The sequence below is a fragment of the Sclerotinia sclerotiorum genome, genomic scaffold (assembly GCF_000146945.2).
Source record: "Sclerotinia sclerotiorum 1980 UF-70 scaffold_14 genomic scaffold, whole genome shotgun sequence".
Taxonomy (NCBI): Eukaryota; Fungi; Ascomycota; class Leotiomycetes; order Helotiales; family Sclerotiniaceae; genus Sclerotinia; species Sclerotinia sclerotiorum.
In genome coordinates, this window is record NW_001820822.1 from 730,282 (window position 1) to 752,945 (window position 22,664).

The 22,664-nt window shown below is 41.1% G+C and overlaps 6 protein-coding genes across 6 annotated transcripts; 3 read left to right on the forward strand and 3 right to left on the reverse strand.

Annotated features, from left to right (window-relative positions):
- Window positions 1–725: 725 nt before the first annotated feature.
- SS1G_09880 (hypothetical protein) lies at window positions 726–2,042 on the reverse strand (the record flags this gene model as incomplete). Its single annotated transcript, XM_001589197.1, has 2 exons — window positions 726–1,395; window positions 1,447–2,042. 2 exons carry the CDS (start codon window positions 2,040–2,042, stop codon window positions 726–728), a joined length of 1,266 nt encoding a protein of 421 aa, XP_001589247.1.
- A 5,811-nt stretch (window positions 2,043–7,853) lies between these two features.
- Window positions 7,854–10,936, reverse strand: SS1G_09881 (hypothetical protein; the record flags this gene model as incomplete). Its single annotated transcript, XM_001589198.1, has 6 exons — window positions 7,854–8,895; window positions 8,942–9,154; window positions 9,416–9,710; window positions 9,771–10,143; window positions 10,218–10,447; window positions 10,846–10,936. The coding sequence occupies 6 exons, from the start codon at window positions 10,934–10,936 to the stop codon at window positions 7,854–7,856; spliced, it is 2,244 nt and encodes a 747-aa protein (XP_001589248.1).
- Window positions 10,937–11,248: 312 nt separating this feature from the next.
- On the forward strand, window positions 11,249–11,770 carry SS1G_09882 (hypothetical protein; the record flags this gene model as incomplete). The annotated part of the gene is made up of 2 exons (XM_001589199.1): window positions 11,249–11,390; window positions 11,442–11,770. The coding sequence occupies 2 exons, from the start codon at window positions 11,249–11,251 to the stop codon at window positions 11,768–11,770; spliced, it is 471 nt and encodes a 156-aa protein (XP_001589249.1).
- Window positions 11,771–13,049: 1,279 nt separating this feature from the next.
- Window positions 13,050–14,424, forward strand: SS1G_09883 (hypothetical protein; the record flags this gene model as incomplete). The annotated part of the gene is made up of 4 exons (XM_001589200.1): window positions 13,050–13,083; window positions 13,149–13,508; window positions 13,568–14,348; window positions 14,400–14,424. The coding sequence occupies 4 exons, from the start codon at window positions 13,050–13,052 to the stop codon at window positions 14,422–14,424; spliced, it is 1,200 nt and encodes a 399-aa protein (XP_001589250.1).
- Window positions 14,425–15,632: 1,208 nt separating this feature from the next.
- On the reverse strand, window positions 15,633–17,669 carry SS1G_09884 (hypothetical protein; the record flags this gene model as incomplete). Its single annotated transcript, XM_001589201.1, has 2 exons — window positions 15,633–17,354; window positions 17,406–17,669. 2 exons carry the CDS (start codon window positions 17,667–17,669, stop codon window positions 15,633–15,635), a joined length of 1,986 nt encoding a protein of 661 aa, XP_001589251.1.
- A 648-nt stretch (window positions 17,670–18,317) lies between these two features.
- Window positions 18,318–22,407, forward strand: SS1G_09885 (hypothetical protein; the record flags this gene model as incomplete). The annotated part of the gene is made up of 9 exons (XM_001589202.1): window positions 18,318–18,349; window positions 18,405–18,448; window positions 18,508–18,600; window positions 18,987–20,429; window positions 20,478–20,945; window positions 21,067–21,124; window positions 21,349–21,753; window positions 21,803–21,819; window positions 21,866–22,407. The coding sequence occupies 9 exons, from the start codon at window positions 18,318–18,320 to the stop codon at window positions 22,405–22,407; spliced, it is 3,102 nt and encodes a 1,033-aa protein (XP_001589252.1).
- Window positions 22,408–22,664: the final 257 nt, after the last annotated feature.

Sequence of the window (22,664 nt, forward strand, 5' to 3'; positions counted from 1 at the left end):
TCGAATCAAAAGTAAAGATAGATACACTTTACATACTCCGTTCCGTAAACACTGTACTACTACTACATCTCACTAAGGACTTAACATTCATACTCGCCCCTCGCTCCTCGCCCCTCGCTCCTTTTTGACCCTGTCCTGTCTACCTATTACTCGGGGCATTTGATGGTCTGGTCTCTTACCGTAATGAGAAAAGTACTCACTATGAGACACTGTTATTTAGCAGATGATAAAATACATATCAGAGCTCATAGACTCGATGATTCCTTGAGAAGTTTTTTCTTTCTTTTCACTTCTTATTTCACATGCTTTTTTCATTTGTCGAATCATCTCTATTCGTTATTATCGGGTGATATCAATAGCGGTGAATTTCTGCCGGATCCAATCACGCTAGTGAAAACATCGAGTTTCCCCTCATTGTACTAACCATAACCATTTGATGCCAACGACGTCGCTTCATCTCTCAGATGTTCAAATGTCACATAGATTTATCGATTTGAGTTTATAATATTTCATTCATTATGTGCTATGTATAACCATTTCAGACGTTGCAATAAATAGTGAGGGACGTTGCGTTTCTCCAAAATCCTCATCAGCTAGTGTCCACCCAGGCACCAGCTACAAAGTGGTATCAATCATCCCAAATTCCCCAGAAATGCTATACAAAACACCAGTTATGCTGATATCATTGTCCCAGTTGCGCCATGCTAAATATGAAACAACTTATGTCAATAAACATTTCCAACCAACATCGAATTCGTTGGTGTTTTAAAATCCATTCCTATCATCGAAAGCTCCCATTCATCATCATCACCATTTGCAGCACTCGCATATTCTTCATATTCAAACCTCGGCAACACAAAATGATCGTTCGTTAAGGAATCTTGTAAGCTTTGAACTGCCGCAGAGAGAGAATTAATGTCCTCGACATTCTTGAGGGTCGAGTTTGGAAGTTTTGCGACTAATCGCATACTTGCTTTCAAGGATGGCTGGATATAAATTCCGGTTGACGCGGATACATCTTCCAAGGCAGATCCTCCCATCGCATAACGAGTTACGTCTCCATTCCCATGTGAAGTATTTACTGCGATGAATTGTTCAACTTCATCGTTGAAGCGAACACATTTCCTTGATGAGGTTGATGAAGGGGATGATCTGCCAGATGTAAGGGAAGTCATCGAAGATTCCATCGAAACCGATATAGTCGAAGATGGTCGATTCAATAAAATATCGCAAATTCGTCGTTGCTTAAGTATAGGTTTCACATCCACGTCCGCGTATGATAAAGATCTCGTCAATTTTGGTCGACCCGAACCCAATGGCGATACTGTTAGGGATTTCCAGGATGGTTGCTTGTGAAGTGGGCCATACAACCATGTTGTATCATGATCCTTCTCCCTGTTTCGATGTTAGCATGCATTTAAGGAAGGTTGAATTGAGAGCGCATACCAGCCAACCGTTGATGGTTCAATTGTTTTCAGATTCGATCGCTTTTTCGCCCAACTTCTCCAGGAAGCGTTCTCCAATCTTCTGCCATTTTCATATGCAGTACGATGTGATTGAATATACTTCCACGAAGCCCATAAATCCTCTTCCGGCCAATCGTGTGCCAAATAATCTACTTGACGTGATGGTTTGATTTGAAGCTCTATGTCATCCACGGTTTGGGTGATATCGCATGGTTCAGTAGCTTCTGGGAGCTCTGAAAGTTCGGATGCTGGTGATTGATCTGATGGAGAAAGTGTGTTTGGAGTACTGCATAATGATACATCATCTTCGAGGTAGGTCGGTTGTATGGAGGGAGATTGAAGGTAATATTCGACTTGGGCATCATATTCCTCCTTGGGAACTTGGTCGTCATTGTTATCATTCCATTTTATGTCGTCGTACATTGGGAATTCGATTTCATCGTCGTCGTTATCCTCTTCCATACAAATTATTCTTAGGGTCGAAACTTCGGGTTGTCGAATTATTCGAGGCGCAACATCCACCAAATCCGTCCGGTCCACCCACTCAAAATATTCGTCTTCTCTTGAGAGATCCATGTTTCTTCTGTTCGTTGTTGAATCGATAAGTGGTTTTCAAGTCGAGTTCGATCATTAAAGGATAATAAGTAATATGGGATTTTTGAAATTGTGATATGTGCAATCTCCCTTTTTCTTAGTGTTGGTATAGTAATAACACTAACAAAATCGGTTGGGGTAGCTTAAGCTCTAAGGGTTTCCAAGTTATATGATGATACAATCGTAAAGGTCGAAAAAAAAAAAAGAAATGGATTTCGGGACAGAATATTTTATGAGATGAAGAGGATTGTAATATTTATGAAGAATGTGAAGATATTTTGAATTGGATTTAAATGGATCCAAGATCAGCATAAAATTAAATGTGTTGTGAAATTGGATATGAGAAATTGTTGAGATTCTGGGGTAAAGTGATGCAAGGGAGTGGATGATGGTGGATTTTCGGAGTATATATGAATTTAATTGAGTTACACGCTTGTGAGCGGACTATGGACAATAATAATGATAATCATCATAATAATAAACAAGCATTTGGTACCTAGGTATTAGGTATGGATGGATGGGATATGATTATTATGGATTATGGAATTATGGATTATGGGATTTATATCCCCCCGAAGAACTTATATTCACCCCCTCGTCACACTCACACGGATTTTACATACATACATACAAGCATAAGCATGATGATCCAAGAAGTTCCAATTGATTGAATCATATCATAATGTCTTCTTCTAGCCGTCTGTGCCTTTGACTGCCTGGCCTGGCCTGGCCTTACTTACGAAAGTTATGATGATATCAATGTGGATTTGTCAATTCGGTGCTAATTCTATATTGGATTATTTTGATGATGAACTCTACTTAATATTTAATATTCAATAGAAAAAGGAAGAAAACAAAGTTTTAATTTATCAATCAATGGCTTTACTACTAGCGTCATTTTTTGGTTTCTTTTTAAAATGGTTTTAGAAAAAAGGAATACGGTGTATTTTTGTTTTGTTTCTTTGGGTGATACATAGTCGCATTCCTGGGTAGGTAGTTATGTTGATGGTGATGGTGATGGGGTATGGATGGATATGGAGTTGGAGTTTGATGTGTGAAGTATAAAGTATAAAGTATAAAGTATAAAGGGGGAGCTTAGAAGTAGGAAGTTAGATGATGTTGATGATGTTCTTGATCGCCTTATCTAGGTATCTAGTATCTAGTAGCTATCTATCTATCTATCTATTTACCGCCATGCGAATGTTTTCCCCTAATAAACACTACACTGTATCTATCTAACCGTATATGCCAATTATGCCAATTATGCTCATTTGGCGTAGTTTTAATAGCGCAGGAGATCTTGAGGTTTGGAGAGATGGGCTTTGACTATACTACTGTGGATACGGGATTGGATTGGTGGATTGGATGGGATGGGATGGGATTGTATTGGATACGGTGTTGTGAGCGCGGTATGATGATATGATGATTTTGTGATACATGTACAGGTATCAAAATCAAGTCTTGGAGTTTAAGGACGGGAAGGAGGGTTCTTTATTTTTCTCTTTACCGAGGTAATGTTAGATAGGTAGCTTTATCATTTTTTTATGTATGTATGTACAGAGTCTTGTATTGTATACTCCGTAAATCTCGCACCTTTCGTATTTTTCGTATATATTTCCAGCCTGAGCCTGTTGGCCCCTAATCTCATACTCCGTATCATACAAGGCGCTTGCTTGCCTTGCCTTGCCTTGCTTCCCGTTCACGGATCCATTCAATATACGAGAATACCTAGTACGTATGTACAGGACCTTCCAGATTCTCCGTACCGCTACATCCATCATTCATTAAAATAAGGCTAACTAGGTAGGTAGATGAGGTAAGATACCAAAATCGATACCGGATCTTCAACTTTCTTCACGTAATCCGCAAGTATTCGGAGACCGAATCACGAATGTATGGTAAGGTTAAGTTATGAATGAGATTCCTATGCGTTTTTGGATTTCTCTCATGATCTATTGATTTTGCTAATTTAGATTTGCATATAGATATGGATATGTGAACGCCTTATTTTCTGTATAGGAGGATGATAACCTTAGATGATAGATGATAGCTAGTCAATACACCGTAGACAGATAAATAATTCATAGCGGTACCTAGGTAGTTAGAGATGGAGATCACTTGGCTTGGAATTCGTTCGGTGGTTTGGTTTGGTTTCGCACTTCCCCATGCCGGAACCCCGGCTGCGGTGTGAGTTGATGGGTGTAGATTTTTAGATATAGATTTAGATGTAAGAGTGAGATTTAGATTTATTAGATTTAGATATAACCCCCACATAATATATATATATTACACCCAATGGCTTGGTATAACTTCTATAACGTACCAATGCATTTACATTGCTAATAAGAGATACCTAGCTAGCTAATAAGTAAGTCTTACTTCCCGAAATCCAAAGATGGGAAATATCGATCATATAGAGATATACATACCGATATATCCCCAGCACAAAACAGCACAGATAAAGTTTCAATTCAGCCGTACGAAATATATTTATCGAGGAAGATCATGGACATATTTTGATTATCTAGATTTGGTATATACGGAGTAGAAAGTACCTAGACTATAATGCAATGTCTACCAGTATCTGCACTGACACTTTCACACCACATGGAGATAAAACCAAACCAAACCAAACAAAAGTCCAAGTCCAAGTCCAAGTCCAAATCCAAATCCAAATCCAAGATAAAACTACTAGTTATAGAAACTAGAAACTTCAAACAAAACACAAGTCACAAGTCACATCAAAAAAGGTGATCAAACAAACAAATAAACAAACAAAACGCACTTCCCTTCTCATCTATCTTATCCGAGGGATTTCACCAATTTTGAAGTTTTGCTCATGAATCATGATGGATTGTCGTAGATTCAATTTCAATATCAATATCAATCAATATTATAATATTCCGAACTAATACTCCGAACTAATATCCATTCTTCCAACATCGATTCGGATCTTCAGCTTGTGGAGTGTATGGACTTTTTAGGGTAATATTTTGGATGATCGTTTCTTTTGGGGGGGGTTTTTGCTTCCCGTTGGGTTTTGAGCTTTCTGTTTGTGTATGTATGGTGTCTGTGTGTGCTAGCTAGATAGATAGATAGATGGTGGATATATACTCTGTATGGAGTATATATGTAAGTAGTCTAGCTGTATTTGTTGTTGATAAGAGTTGAATGTGTGGCTTCGCTTCTGTGATACTGTGATAGAGACTAGAGTGCTTGATGACGATAATGGAGATCTTTTTTTCGTGCGGAAGCTATGATTTTGATGGAAAGATACCTAGCTACCTATGAGGAATTAGCTATTAGGTATCTTGATAGTATATTACCTACATTACGTTCCGTTACGTTCCTGACGTTTACGTGAAAATGTAAAGTCTATGAGTCTGTGAAGAAGACTAGATACTGCTCGATCTTTACCTACGTACATACTAGCAATAGCAAATTTGACAAAGTAAGTCCTAGCACTCCATACGTTATACACTTCTCATCCTCATCCTCATCCCCAATCACACTCCCATCCCATTTCCACTCCCATCACAAACAAGATCCAGTTTCAATTTGTTGAGCAATGCACATGTACATCTAAAAAAGAGAGAACAAGTCCACCAGCTCACGAGCTCACGGGGGGCGCTCAGAAGTGGATTTATTAAATGGATACCAAAGTATCCGTTCCGTTCCGTTATGCCTTATTTTGTATCCCTAGAAATGGAGTATCAACAAAGTATCGTACGTTTTATCCACCTATCCACCTCTATTTCTATCTCTATCTATCGCTATCTATGCACTATACAGATGTACATGAATATTTCATGCTCGCTTTGCCCGAGGTATAGTAAGCTCTTACTGAGTATAAAGTACGGAGAAAGGGATATTTACTCGAGTAATAAATAAGAATTTTTGGATCCGTTGGATCCACTGATGGATTTACAGAGTTGGATGGATGGATGGATGGATGGATGGATGGATGGATGGATGGATATGAGGTACATACCTATGATGCCGTCGCTTAATCGTCAGTATGTACTGGTATCGCCATCCATTGTCAACTTAAACTTTGATGTTTTTATATACTTTATTATTTTATATTATTTAATATATCTTAAGCTGTTTGAGATTATATTATTTATTAGGTTTTGACTCTCGTAACTAATAGATGATGGTTATTTATATCTTGAAAGTTTGAAAGATTGATATTATTTATTTTATATATTTATATTTTAATTGAATTATATTAAAAATTAAAAAAGTTATAAGCTTTTATTATTTTATCTTTATTTCATTGATACTTTTATTTAAAGATTATTTACTTGTGTTACGAGGTTTGCCGTCTAGATCACGTGGAAGTGCTCTAGGCTCTCGAGGTGGTTTATAACTAGGCGTCAAGCAAGGACTTAAGTAATGACAATGCAATTCGTAACTAATAGTAGAGTATACTAAATGATTGATCTTGAGCACGAAGCTCTACAAATGGAAACCTATCCTTTATATAGAACTTCATACTCTACTGTATTCCTTTGGATCTCTTGGATCTACTGGATCTAGAGTTTAACTCTCTAGATCCTCTAGATCCAAGAGATCCCTCACGTGATTTCAATCAGAACATATGTCTGTGCTTGCTGAAGGTGGGGAGACTCTATGAGTCAATTGCCATACAATTTTGTATGTGAATCGACTTGCTTTTCTACAGGGTCTAAGCTCATATGGACATGTTGACTGTTACTTCATAACAAATTAATATTTATTAAAAACAACAAAACTCATCTCCCTTCCCTTACTTTCCCTTACTTTCCTATCTATCCTATCTATCCTTACTCTATACCTAACCCCTCCATCCCCATTCCCTCATCCCCATTCCCTCATCCCCATTCCCTCATCCCCATTCCCTCTCCCCTTCATTCCCTCTCCCCTTCATTCCTCTCTCCTCACCTCCATCCCCTCTTCATTCGCCCTCCTGCACTTCCTGCCCCCTCTCTCCTTTCCCACCATCCAAAATCATCCTCCCCCCCTTTTAAAATCCCCAAGAACTCTTCCCCATTTCCCCCCTTCCTCCCTCCCCCTCCGCAACCCAGCCCAAAAACCCAATCTCACAACCACCACTCTACTACTCCCCCTCCAAACTCCCATAACCAAATCACCCCCTTCCCCCTCCTTCTCAAACCCAAAAAACCCCATTGATTACCTAGGCATATATATATATCCACTTCTAATCAGGATTCTAGAACTTAAATTCCTACAGCCATAGATTAGGTAGGGAGTGGATTCCACATTAACAACGGCTTGCGGTGTCTCGTAGTCAATAGGGGGACACATAAGCGAGTAGAATACTACACGGCGTCTGAGGGACTCAGAATTCTATTTGCGTCCTAATAAGACTTACTTGTGCATATAATTTATATGGAGGGGTTTGCAGGGTGTGAAAATAATTTATGGCGCAGAGCGTGAAGTTAATGGCTCAGGGTAGGAAGAAGTTTGAGTTGATTACAAAAGATTGGAATAACTTCAAAATGTGGAGGAAATAATCGAGTACTCTCCTCAAACCAACACTAGCACTGGAATGAATACTCATATTGTGGCACGCATCCGGAAGACTTTCCATTTCGAGATCGTCGTTTCGCATTAGCATCTGTAAAAAAGTCTTTTCCAGTAGCCAACAGCTGTCGCTACATCTCGCACGTCACATACAAATTTAGATACGTTGAATCAAACAGTCAAACAGCAATTACTTCTAATGTAATATCCTAGAAATATACATCCTAGAACAATCATAACATCATACATACATCATCCTCTATCTTACTTAAGAAGTCTTCCCCCACTTTTCCCTTTATACAACCCATCCAATTCCTCGCTCAACCTCTCCACCTCAGGACTAACACTCTCACAACTCTTCAAAGTCATCACAGCCCCCCTCTGCGCAATCCCAATCAACCCATCATCCAACTCACATCCCCTCGCCAACCCCGCAATCAACACTCCCAAAAATGTATCACCAACCCCATTAACACTAACCACCTCCCCATCCACCACCTTCTCCACCGCTGGAAATAACCTCATATACACACCCCCAACCTCTTCATTCCCATTCGTACAACGCGCCAGTATATACGGTGCATGATCTGGATCTCGCAATCGCGCATCACTAGCACTTAATATAGAAGTAAGTAAAACTCCCCCAGCTCCGAGTTTCGTAAGGATGGTAGGGATGTAGGGAAGGAGTTGAATGGCTTTGACGGGGATTCCTTTATTGGTTAGATCTGGCGATGTCATGTGTACGAAACGATCTCTAGCGCCCGTGCTGGGAATACCGAGGGAATCAATGGTTTTCCACCATTCTTCGCTTTCGAATTTTCCGTGTGTAGTTGCCGCTTCGTGCATAGAGGTGAGTTCGTGTTCATTAGGTGTTGCGAGATCGACTATATGGTTTGGGTAGACGGGAAGTTTCTTGATTTTGAGAGATGGATTGCTGGGCTGCTCAAAAAGACGTGCTGATTTTGTGGTAGAAACGGGCTCGAATGCGATCTTGATGGTTGATGATGGTGATTTGGCGGCGTGCAGAAATTCCTGGATTACTTCTGCTTGCCAATTTCCGTCTATGATGATCCATTTTGTGGAGGAAGTAAGAGTGCTGAGTTTATTATACATGGCTTGAATAGATGAATCATTTGATGGTCTAGTAAATATATCCATATCGGCCATAGCTATGACGAGGTCTTTCTTTCCGTCATTGATGGCTACATATTGAGCTGTGCGGTAGTCAGATTCCTTTGAACATATTGTAATATCATCGGTATTGTTTCCGTTGGCTTGTAAGCTCTGAAGTATTGTCTTTCCGGCCCTAGAATCATTAGAGGTGTTCGATGATAGGACCGTAGGGTGCTTACTGGTCGTCGGCAATAAAAGTATAGAGACTGACGGGCCCTTTGCTACTAAGTTGAGCTGCTCTTAAGACGTTATAGCCGACTCCACCAATTGAGGAGCGGATTTTGGCGATATTCGAAGTGTGCATCTGTGGTGAAGAACCTCCTGTGGATTGGTTGGTACGAGGAGTATAGTCACAAGAAAGATCTATGGCTATTGAGCCTACTACAACTATACTAGGCTACATGAGATCAAAGGTCAGATAGTGATGAAACTTAGAGGATGATTTCCTTGCAAAGGTATTTTGACAATCAGGGAGGAATTGCAAACCTTTGGATTGGAGATTTTGGGAGAGTTTGACTCTATGGCATTAGGGTGATTTGAATACACTCTACTTGCATCCGCCGTAGTGGACGGTTGCCCGAGTACTTTGCTAGCATTGTTCCTATAACATTTATTGAGTTACTATATATCTAAATGAACCTCACTTTACTAACCAGCTTTCGGTTTTATCTAATCTCAACCTAGAAAGCTCAATGGCAACTCTAGTCGCCATTTTTATATTAGACTCTATCAACGCCCGATTCGCTGCAGCACTAGTACCCTTTGTAAGTTCTTTGATCCTTGCCAGTATGAAGGGAGTATTCCTATGACCATGGAAACCCTGTTCGGCAGCTTCTTGGACCGCTTGATCAATTGCATAATCAATTTCGGATTTAGGAATGGAGAATTCTTCAGGAATCGGATTCGCAAAATGAAAACCGCTAGTAGGTTTGAAGAAATCTTGGGCATCTACTCGTGTTAATCATCACCTAATCAACGTAACTCACCTAGAGTAAAATCAAAACTTACAGATAATAGCAGCAGCCTCTTGAGCATTCTGAACAACCATCGGACTCTTGACACCACTATCACGTGTGTAAAATGCTGGATAGTCGATTGGTCCAGTACGTCCATCTGCAAATGTAAAGACACCAGCTCCTTGAGTTTCTAAATATTCCAATGTACGAGGAATATCCAAAAAGCTTTTACAGCCACTGCTAATTACGGCGACTGCAGTGCGTCCAAGTTCACTGAGGTCGGCAGAAATATCCATACTGTCCTGACCTCCACGGTGAACACCACCCAAACCACCAGTACCAAAAACGCTAATTCCAGCTTTTTGCGCTAATATCATGGTACCAGCAACCGTAGTACCTCCGGTAATTTTGCGTCCAGAAATACCCTATTCGTGATTAACATATTGACAATCAATAAAGTATATAAAGATGAATGGTTTAACACAGGGAAATCACTCACCATCCCCAAAATATAAGGTAAATCCCTACGAGAGACCTTCATAGTCTCCCGTTTCCCTTCTGCAGATGCGACAGCAATCAACTCCTCCTTGGTTAACCCAACACATGCTACACCATCCAAAACTCCAATTGTTGCAGGAATTCCTCCATTAGCACGTACAATATCCTCTAGATCGAGAGCCAATTGGGCGTTCTCAGGATATGAATATCCATGGGTATAAATGGTGCTTTCTAAAGCAACAACTGGTTTATTAGATTTTGTAGCTTCTTCCACTTCCTCAGATATTTGGAAAATTCTGCTCTCAAAACCCTTTGAGATAGTTCCCTGGAATCTTCCCTTTATTTGAATTTTGCCAGGACCGACATAAGTAGGATTGTTGTAACGGCACTTCGACAAAGAGCTGGTCGATACGGATGGCAATCGTATTTTAAGACTAGGTCGAAGTATGGAATTCATGATGTCGATGATTCCACCACAAATATCATGAGGAGATGGAATATAATAATAACAAACTATGCACTAGATTATGAATTCATCACCAATACATCTGTAAATCTCGACGGCTTATGACATCTAGGCAATATCTATTATCCCACGTGGTAGATAAGGGTCGTCGAATTAAGCTTACTAATAACCTTTTCACGTGATAAGCATTGAACATTTTTCGGAATGCTTGGAAGACTTTTACTTTTAAGAACGAACTTGGGAACAACGGCCATTATCAAGCAATATAATTTATTTGATACGAGCCAAGTCTCAATCATAATTTGCTTGAATTCTTCCCTTGAAATCTCGGAATTAGTTGACCGAACCAATCAATTGATCTCTCTCATGCATAATTTATATTAACCGTAAGGAACATTTTCATCCGAAAGATTGGGAAGGGTAATTTACCACTTCCTTGTCGTCATTTCGTATATTGTCATCCTGATATTACTTGTAAATCAACTTTCTGTTCTTCTTCTTCCTATATGATGCACTTGTCACTCCTTTACTTTTCTTTATATTGCGTTTGCTGAACACTTTTTGCAATGGCGGCATTACAATTTATCACTCTTTTCATTTGTCTATATGTACAAGGTATCTATTCTCAGGAAATCGTCAATGGACAAATTTATACCCCCGGAATCGCGATAGTCGATGCGCCGCAGCCTAATACACCACTTGGAGGTGGTAAGTAGTAAATACTCAATCTCGACTGTTGAATAGTCACTAATTGTTTAGATTTCCTACAGGTTGCAATGGATGTTTCCTCAGATGGACAGCTTCAACTTCCGCCTTATCCAAAGAATGCCGTCTCTGAGATTTATAATATCACCATGTTTCTCTCCAGCTATGTTACGGGCAAAAACTTTACAATCTCGAATGGTACGGCGACAGCAGGAAATGCAAGTTTAGGAGAGATCATGGCTCAAGAGCCAAGTAGCACAGTTAAACATGTGAATTGGGTTTGGCCTGATTGTCTTGTTGGTGACGGAACCTCGGATAAGAATACTTCAAGGGGAGCATATAATGTGCGTGTCCAGAATATCTATTTCAACATTCAATATTGACATATGGTAGATTTCCATTCGCCAAAACTTTCGATTGAACGGAACCAATCAGTATACAATTTTCGACCTACCAATCCAAGTCACCAATTCTATATCCGAGAAAAGTGATAGACCTTCTTGTGACTCTATCAATAATGATTTGATTCCTTGGGAAACATTGGAAGCGTCAGCGAATAACTTCACTCGTATTGCAGGCACGGCAATACAAACGAGCGGCTCATCTAAAGATTCAACCGGGGCCGGAAGTTTTATTGACTGGAGGACTGGTGCACATTGCATATGGATAGGAAGTCTGTTTATGATGTTTGCATTATAAGTATACCAAAGTGGGTGGGATCTTGTAGGAATACTGAATTTAATCTAATCCCTTATATCAACGGCCTGTCCCTAGATTGTCATTGGATTTCGTTAGTCTATTGCGTGGCAAGCGACTTGCTATGAATATAGACCGACCTTTGGATTTTCGTAAAGCTTCGAGTGTTGCTAGTCATTGTTTTTTGTGTCACGATTACTTCTATACTGTTCTTTTGACCTTATTCCATTAAGTATCGCTAGTAGAATGTGTCCGGATTACTTTCTTTTTTTGATTTTGATTGGTGGTTCGGGAATGGCCAATAGAATAGTCAGACCCCTAAAAATCTATGTAGCCGCGTTAGCATGAGATACGACAGAGGTTAAAGGCCGATTAGATTTTATATTACCTATTTATTCTCTGAAGTACTTATGCTTTTCAAGAAAGATAGACTAAATAGCTTGTAGAGACTCTCAATGGTTATTTGTAGACAACATTATGGAAACTTGAAGCTCGATTGGATGAATATGGTCAATGGAAATCTGAATATCGAAATATTCAATAATATGGTGGTCGTGAAATCAAAAATAAAAGCAGGTTTAGCCCGCTAACTCATATTCTGGCATCCCATCCACAAAATAGACTGGGTCAATATGTGATATGTGGTAATATATATGCCGTTGTACGGAATTAGAGTATTTCATCCATACTAGGTAGCTCATAGATGCTACCCCGCAATCTGAACCTCAAAACGTTCCTCGGTTGGCAAACTTCCCCTATTATGATTGGTCGACACATGCTTTGATAGATACTAAGCCGGTTATTGGAAATAAGTAATAAGTAATAAACATGTCAAAGGTACATTCATTCCTAGGTATCATGATATACTTTTCTTTTTCCATCTTTCAGTTCCATTAAAGCATCACATCAAACCGTTTTGTCAAACTATCAAAACCACAGGTCACCTCACACAACAGACGGGAAAATATGCCAATGCACAATGGATGGTTACCCCGCGAAGGTACAGCCTTAAACCCCTTCCTCATATTGCACAACATGCCGCTAATGACAATACACAACATATAGGGTTCCGAAGCGATGCCCTGGGTAGCTTGATCAAGAAAACCGCATTAAATCCCGCTTTTACTTTGATTTTTATTCTTCTAGCTCGTTACACGAAACGAGGAAATGATCTCTCAATACTGCATGAAACTGCATATTCTCGCGTGCGAAAATTATTCTATTTTGGAGTTCTCAGATTGATTTCGAATTATTTGGAGAGAGGGGTACAGAATAATTGGGTAGATGATAAATATGATTGGCAGAAAGAAATCGTTTTGATTACAGGTGGTGCTGGCGGAATCGGTGGACAAGTCGTGAAACTTCTTGCGGAAAAGGATATTACGGTCGTGGTGTTGGATGTGATTCCTATGACTTTTGAAACTGGTATGTTGTCCTACTTTCTGAAGTGGAAACATTCAATAGATATTAACTGCGCGTCAAAGCATCCAATGTCCATTACTACAAATGCGATATCACCTCACCATCTACCATATCCAGCGTTGCAACTCGCATTCGCTCAGAAGTGGGTAATCCAACCATCCTCATCAATAACGCCGGTGTTGCGCGCGGGAAAAGTATTCTCGATTCCAGCGAAAAAGATGTCCGCTTTACATTCGACGTCAACACTATTTCCCACTATTTCATGGCCAAAGAATTCGTCCCATCCATGGTCCGAAAAAATCACGGTATGATCGTCACAGTCGCCAGTCTAGCAGCCTACATGACCGTCCCAAACATGACCGACTACGCCGCATCCAAAGCAGCGGCCCTCTCCTTTCACGAAGGATTAACCGCCGAACTCCTCACTAAATACCACGCCCCAAAAGTAAGAACGATACTGATTAATCAGGGATACACCAAAACGGCTCTTTTCCAAGGCTATAAAAATGATTCTACGTTCTTGCTACCGACGTTAGAGGTTGATACCGTGGCGGAGGAAATCGTAAAGAAGATTTTGAAGGGGAAGAGTGGTCAGGGTATTTATCCTGGTTTTGGCGTCTCGTTGACTTGGTTGAGGGCCTTGCCGGGTTGGTATCAGAATAGAGCTAGGACGCAGGGTCAGCATATTATGACGGATTGGAAGGGGAGACAGGTGTTGGATGTGGAGAAGTTTTATGAGGAGAAGGAGAGGGAGAAGAAGAATGAGGAGGGAAACAAGTTGGATGAGGGAAAAAAGTTGGATGAGGATAAGGATAAGGGGAAGGGAGGTGATGTGGAGAGCGCGTAGGTTTTTAGTAATTATAAAGGTGGAATTTCATGGCTAATGGGATTTAGGTCGACGGTTTTGGTAAATCCTTGATACTTTTTTTTTTTCAAGGGTAATTTTGGGTCTGATAATGGGAATTTATAATGACGTCAAACCGGGATTGTTGCTTTGGATCAGCTTCTTAAGATTACACTCACCTCGAGATATCTGAACCATATTACATCCAGCTTGATTACTTCAATGATCATTATGATTTATTTAATACTACCTAGTAATAAATCTTTCCCATGAAGAATCTACCCAATTAGTTCAATTTTCAAAATGATACTTTGAGTCGATGATGCAGTGAATGAAAGGAATATTTCCAAGACAGATACAGAGAGGTATATTCTATTCGTTCTATATACTTATAGAGTTTACTAGGTATGCGCTGAACTTCTTTAAACAGCTACTTGCGTACAAGATGTTGTTCGGGCGAAGATACAATGTGAGCTCGTTGGATCTTATACCCTACTCATCAACCCTAATTCACTAGCACCTGATCATTCCCCCTCCCCCTGCCCTTTCTTTTCTCTGCTCTTCTCTCTTCCTCCTTTGACTTCACCGCACATCTCCTTCCTTCTCTTCTTCCTATTCAATTATTCTAACCCTCAAACTATCAAACCCCATAGTTCCCCATAACCTCCCTCAAACCCCCTTTCCAACCACCTACCCCCCGACCCCTCACCCCTCACGCCTACTCTAAATCCTCCCCCCTCAAAAGCTTTTCCCACACATCTCCTCCATACATTAGCTTATCCATGCCCCTCCACCTTTCCTCATTCCTTCCTTACACTCATAAAAATCTCTAGCGAATCTCTATACGCTAACATATACAGATTCGTCGATTTCCCTATTATATTCCGATTCCTATGGGGTAATGTGAGGAATAAGATGGAAGACAGTATTTTTACAAGTATAAATGATTTGACTAGTAGCGAATCAATCAACAGACAGACATCCATCAAATCAAGCACGACAATTACAGCAATGATATTAAACAAAAATAATCATGGGCATTGAGAATTTTTATTTATACATCTGAATCCATAACTTCCCCATGCTGTACCCAAACAAATCCCAATCATCAATCAGACTGGGGCTTCGAAGCCTTCGAATAACGCCTAGGATATCAAGTCTCAAAACGCCAGATTCATAAACTGAAAGCTTTGCCTATAGACAAATTGACCTTGACGCCAATCGCTAGACCGACCTCCCTTTTCCTTAAATGCAACAATGTACTCATACAACAAACTATTCCCTTAAGCAGAAACTGAGATCATTCTCGATGCTTCTAATAAAGGTACGGTATTTGATGGTCCAGCGATATTCTCTTCGGCGATCTCACCACCAGCTTCTCTTTCAGCCCAAGCACCCCAAAGACCTCTCTTGCCTCTAACACGAATTGGTCCTCCTAGTGTATGCTCTTGTTGCTCAACCTTGACAGCATCTTTGGTTGCAAGAACTAAAACCTCAAAGAACATTTTAGTGGCATCAGCCTTGCTTGTTGTACCTTCCGGTAATAAATCCTGGAAAAGAACACTGGCTTTCTTGCGCTTGTCTGGACTGTTGGCTGCCTCGTCACCGAATCGTTCACGAAGAAGATGAACAGCGTGAGTCGTACCAAGTGATACAGGTCCACTATCTGCAGGGTGTACGAGAGGTGCAGTCGTTTCATCAAATTGGTTGCCTGGACTTGCACTACGATCATCTCGTAAACCAGTTGTGGCGTTATGCTCATCATCATCAATGTTGATATTTAATTCGTCATCACGTCCCATTTCAATGATTGTACCATCAGCAGCAATCATTGTCTCATCATGACCCAACGCAGCATCACCAGCAAGATTGGCACCGAGGTCCTCTTCCTCACCTAAATCCAAGCGAGGTGATTTATTAGCACCTTGTTCTTGTTCATCCATATCCGTAATACCACTATCACGCTTACGCTTCTCCCCTGTCCTACGAACCGCATCGAGGGAAAGCATTCCACGAAGTTCGGGTGCCCAACCTATACTTCGTCCTTCACCCATGATATTGGAAACAAAACCACCATTCTTTTGCATTTCCATTAATGCCAAAAGTTGAGGATCTCGGGGAAGGAATGATTGAGGGCGTAAGATGGCATCGTGATTTTTCTGCAACTCCTGAATAGCGTGCTTAGAAATGGTAGTGTCATCATCAGGCATCAAAGGTTTGAATTTCCTAGCACGTTGAGCTGGTTGACGGAAGATTGATTGTTCCGTCTCATCTTCGGGTGCAAACATTCCTGATTCTTCTCGGCGTTGTTGGTCTGCCTCGACTTCGGCAACAATGGTCTCATCAATATCGGAAAGTGGTGACTCAGAGATTCGAGCGCGCTCAAGTTCAGGAGCACGTGGAATGACAGAAATATCTGGCTCCCCACCAATGTTGAGCATGTCAATATCTCCATCATCATCGCCAATCTGAAAACCATCATCTTCATTACCAAATCCGAGATTGATTGAAGTCTCACGATCTCCATCATCGAAAACATCCTTTGCTCGTGGTTGAATGTCCAACTCGCTGAGTAAATCGTCTTCAACTGCTCGGGCAGCTGGTGCATCTCGTCCAAATTCAAGACTGATATCAGCTCCGGATCTATCCGCTCGAACCGTCTTGGGATTTATATCGTCCAGTCCAAAATCAAGGCCCAAATCAAGATCATCATCCAAAGGCTCCAAAGCAAGTTCATCTTCGTCCCTGCTATTATCTTCGACACTATTTTGTAAGAATTGGCTGTTATTAAACTCGTCCTGCAAGTTGATATCACGGCTAGCACCTCTTCGCTTGCGGCCCAATGCCGAGTCTTCGTCTAACTGGGAGAAAAGGAATGAAGCATCAGGCATTGGTGGCATTTCAAGGTTATCTCCTTCAGTGAGCATATCAGGAAGCATAAGAGCATCTCGAGAAGGCATATGGAGTCCGGCAGGAATATCATTGTTACCGGAAAGACGAAAGGCCTAGGTAGGAAGAGTTAGTATTTGCCTTGGAGATTGTGAGACATAACATACCATTTTTATTTTAATAAGAGCTTCATTACAATCATCAAGTAAATAACGCGCTTTTCGACTGTAAATCCTCACAACTCCTAGCAATAGTTGACCACTCAGACGTAAAGCCATTGGTGCTTGATTAGGTGTGACGATAGCTTCAACACTATCCTTGACACTGGCTTGCAAAATGTGATTTTTCGACAACTTGCGCTCTAAATTCGCCGAAAGCCAGACACGAGCCAAAGGCCCTGTCTTGCTTAACAAAGTCTCTGAATAAAACATGATGATAGCAAGGAGAGTAGAGCGCCCTCACGCGAAAAGATACAAATTTTATTAAGTGAATTCAATAGTGGAGACGCGTTTATATCGTTTATTGTTGACGTGGGCTTTTTTTTTTGTTTGACAGCGCGTCGAGGATATTGGTTTTGACCACTGCGTTCCCGACGAAGTTTCGATGTTGAGTCAATCGTGTCGCAGAAATAAGAAGTAGCAACGAATAAAATTTATCAAAAAACAAATGTAGCTATCGTAGCAATTGATTACTTGTATTGGTCTTATGCGATGCGTCGGCGACAAGGTGATGAAGCTTAAGGAAGGATTGGGGGGGAAAATAAGATGGAGTGGGGAGTTAATGTTTGCGCAATGAAGATTGAAGAACTGCTGGAAGAATCAAGAGGCTGGGATGCATTTCGATTTTAGCGCTAATCTGTAACTGGCAAAAAAGCTTCGTCAATATATGGGTCTATCATAAAACTGTCCCACACACGTGACATTAATAATCGAATGTAAAATGTTTTTTTTACCTAGGTAGGTAGGTGCCTTTACTTATTCAGTCCCAGATGCAGTTTCTGGGCAAAAGGACAAAGACGCAGAGAATAGATGTGGAGTCTGATAAATAACACAGCATCACCACATCAATCAAATCTTCTAATGTATCAGAATTCGGTTTATGATAATGATACGTTCGTTTTGAATTCCCATCAACTTCTTTCTATTTCGTATATATTTTTTTTACAGTCTAATTACCCAAAGTACTTCTTCAAACGTAGCAGCAATACTGAGTAGGTAGGTGAAGCAGGCACAAGAACCTACCTACCTATCAATTTCTACTACCCTATAGGCGTTCTAGAACAACTCAATTTCAACTTCACAGCCTCAAAACCCCCTGGAGCAGTCCCGCCTGGGCACGCGAACCCAATTTACAGGGGAGCGGGTATGCCAAAAAAAACCTAGAAACTAGACCGTGCTCACTCACTCACTACTATCTACTATGAAACTGAATGGGAAGTTACGGGACAACAGGACACGACACGTAATTCAATAATTTTACTATGGATCAAAATTTAAAACTATATCATTCAAATCTTTAAAGGAAAACAAATCACATTTGAAGTTCAATTTCTTGCATGTTTGGAGTTGGAAGGAGGTTTTATTGATTTTAATCTTACATATAGAGGGGTGGCTTTTACTCAATTCTTAACTTACCACATTTCCTCTTTTCGTTTCAATAAATGCGCATGCCTCAGCCATAGGCATTTAGCATAACGACAGCATATACTGCTGCTCGTTACTTAGCAGATTTAACTTGTTTTCCAATAGACCGAATTGGAGCTATGTCGTGGCCGCACTTTGGAAGGTCTGGCAGTCCGTCGGCATCTTTATTGCCCATGGCCAACCTTCCATCTGGAAATGATAGATTGCCAATTTCTGAACCATCTTCGAGACCAAGATCAAGAGACAGGGCCGACTCAAAGAGCAGACATACTCGATCCTCCTCAGCGGTGGCCAAAGTTAGTGAACGCCCAATCTCAGCTGAACCAGAGAGGACTCCGACTAATACGACTAATGCGCAACAGTCAATAGCAGATGAATTCTCAGCCCTTACGCCTATGGAGACGGCAGAACGATTGCAAACCTCACTTACATCAGGCCTGACACCGGCCGAAGCTCTTTCTAGATTACACGATCAAGGACCTAACGAACTTCCTCTCGATCCTCCCGAACCGTTATGGCTTCGATTTATCAAGCAATTCAAGGAAACTCTGATTCTTCTGTTGTTGGGTTCCGCTGTAATGTCAGTGATAGCTGGAAACAAAGATGATGCAATCAGTATAGCCGTTGCAGTTACAATTGTGGTCACAGTAGGATTTGTTCAAGAATATCGCTCTGAAAAGTCGATCGAGGCACTGAACCACTTAGTCCCCAATCATGCACATATAATACGAGGAGAAATGAGATCTGCCACACCTAGAACACCCGCATGGCCTCCTAGCGCCCGAAAAATACCAGAGATGGATTCATTAATGGCAGATTCTGGATTCGACGCAGATTCCAGTATTGCAGAAATTGTATCGCATAAAACCATGGCATCGAAATTGGTTCCTGGAGATCTTGTTTTATTTACCACTGGAGATCGCATACCAGCCGATATTCGTGTCACAAAGGCTTCAGATTTGACAATTGATGAGTCTAATTTGACTGGCGAAAATGAGCCGGTCCGTATTACTGCGGAAGCTAGGCATATGGAGTTTAGACCTGGATCTAGCTCACTAGAACCACCGTCCCTCAATTTTCCGTCTCCAGCAGGAGGAAATGTAGGTGCTGATATTAGCCTGAATAGCACGACCAATATCGCTTTCATGGGAACACTTGTGAGATCTGGCCATGGCCAAGGTATCGTTTATGCGACAGGTGGAGATACTCATTTTGGGACAATTGCTGCAAGCGTATCAGAGACGGAAAGCCCTAGAACCCCTCTACAGCTTTCAATGGATGCTCTAGGCAATCAATTGAGTCAGGCTTCTTTCGTTATAATTGCGGTAATTTCTCTAGTTGGATGGTTACAAGGAAAAGCATGGTTGGATATATTTACGATTTCGATATCCTTGGCTGTGGCAGCTATTCCTGAGGGTTTGCCAATCATTGTTACAGTCACTCTGGCTCTCGGCGTACATCGAATGGCTCGACATAATGCTATAGTACGAAAAATGCCAAGCGTCGAAACTCTTGGATCGGTTAACGTGGTCTGTAGTGATAAAACAGGTATGATCTCTAATTCACATAACTTGACTAAAATGCTAAGGCTCACAGGTACTCTTACCATGAATCATATGACCACCGTGAAAATGTGGTATTTCGATGCCGAAGCTCCATTAGATGTTGATTCGGATGATGAAACAGTGGAAGCTAAAGCTGATACTGTTGCACTTCGAATTCTTCGTATTGGAAATATTGCTAACAATGCACGGCTAACTCATCTTCACGCTCCATCAGCATCGTCGGTAGCTATATTGTCATCTACTCAGGGTCGTGCTTCAAATCAGATCTTGAAGAGCAGGTGGGTCGGTCAGCCCACTGACGTTGCAATGCTTGATATGCTGGACCGTTTTAAGGAACACGATGTCCGTGAAGGTTTAGGTCAGCGTATTGGAGAGACCCCATTCAGTTCTGAAAAAAAGTGGATGGGTGTGACCATTGGAGATTTGGGTCCAGAAGGCACATCAAGCCCGAAGGAGCATGCTTATATTAAAGGAGCCATAGAGCGAGTGCTAGAAAGGTGTGATACATACCTCACAACAGATGGTCGTGAAGTTCCTTTGGATGCCTCAAAAAGACAACAAGCGTTACAAGCTGCGGATAAGCTTGCCTCTGAAGGACTTCGAGTTCTCGGTTTTGCTAGTGGTCCAGTTGCCAGACACGCAAAATCTTTGGCTCCACCAAGTCGAAGCGGAACGCCAGTCTTAAATTTAGACCACCATGTATCGCACAACGAAGATGTCTATAATGGCCTTACATTTGCTGGATTGGTTGGTATGAGTGATCCGCCACGAGCAGGTGTTTCAAAATCGATTCGAAGACTTATGCGAGGCGGTGTCAAGGTCATCATGATTACTGGTGACGCAGAAACTACTGCCCTCGCTATTGCAAAGAGACTTGGAATGTATGTTGCATCACCTCGTAGTCATTCAATAAATTCTGCAGAAGTTCGGCCTGTATTACGAGGTGACGAGATTGATGATATGACCGCCGAAGAGCTACAAACTGCCATAGCGCACACTTCTGTATTCGCTAGAACCAGTCCAGATCACAAGATGAAAATTATCAGAGCTCTGCAAGCTCGAGGCGATATTGTCGCAATGACGGGCGATGGTGTCAATGATGCGCCTGCGCTCAAGAAAGCCGATATTGGCATATCGATGGGGTTGCAAGGAACTGATGTCGCCAAAGAAGCCGCAGATATGATATTGACAGACGATGATTTTTCAACTATCCTCAAAGCAATTGAAGAGGGCAAGGGAATTTTCAGCAACATAAAAAATTTCCTTACATTTCAACTTAGCACCAGTGCTGCGGCACTTAGCTTAGTGTTAGTTTGCACGTGTTTGGGATTTAAAAACCCTTTGAATGCGATGCAGATCCTTTGGATTAGTAGGTAAAATCTGTGCATTGTATTACACTTATACTAACGACTTCTCTAGATATCATCATGGATGGACCTCCAGCTCAATCATTGGGCGTGGAGCCTGTAGACCCTGATGTTATGAATAAACCACCCCGAGTGAGAAATGCTCCTGTACTTACAAGGGCGCTGATCGCTCGAGTTCTTACATCCGCTACAATCATTATGTTAGGTACAATGGCAGTTTACACTCACGAAATGCTCTCGGATGGCCAAATTAGCAAGCGGGATACAACAATGACCTTTACCTGCTTCGTTCTTTTTGATATGTTCAATGCGTTGAACTGTCGTTCAGAATCAAAGTCAGTCCTCAGAGGTGAGGTCGGACTGTTTTCAAACAAATTATTCAATTGGTCAGTATCGTTGAGTCTTGGGGGACAAATATTGGTCATATATTTCCCTTGGCTTCAGGAAGTGTTTCAAACAGAAGCTTTGGCACTCACAGATTTGGTGGGCTTGGTAATTTTAACAAGTTCCGTATTCTGGGCGGATGAAGCAAGAAAATGGTGGAAATACAGGAGTAGGAGGACCCTTGGCAGCGGGTATAGCCAAATCGTATAAATGAAATAAATGGCTTTGAATGCCTATTGTATTCATAGATTTAGTATTGCATAGATGCCTAAGCATATACATGTAGCAAATGAAAATAAGGAGGATATAAAATGACTTATCGTTTATAAATAATGATCTCAGATTTGAGCAATAATGAGTGACTGGAATTGTCAATCCCAATCACCAATATAAATTCTCGCTTACCCCACACCCAAAAAGATGACACCTTAAAGTTGCACCCGACCTCAACCCAGCTTCCCCAAAGA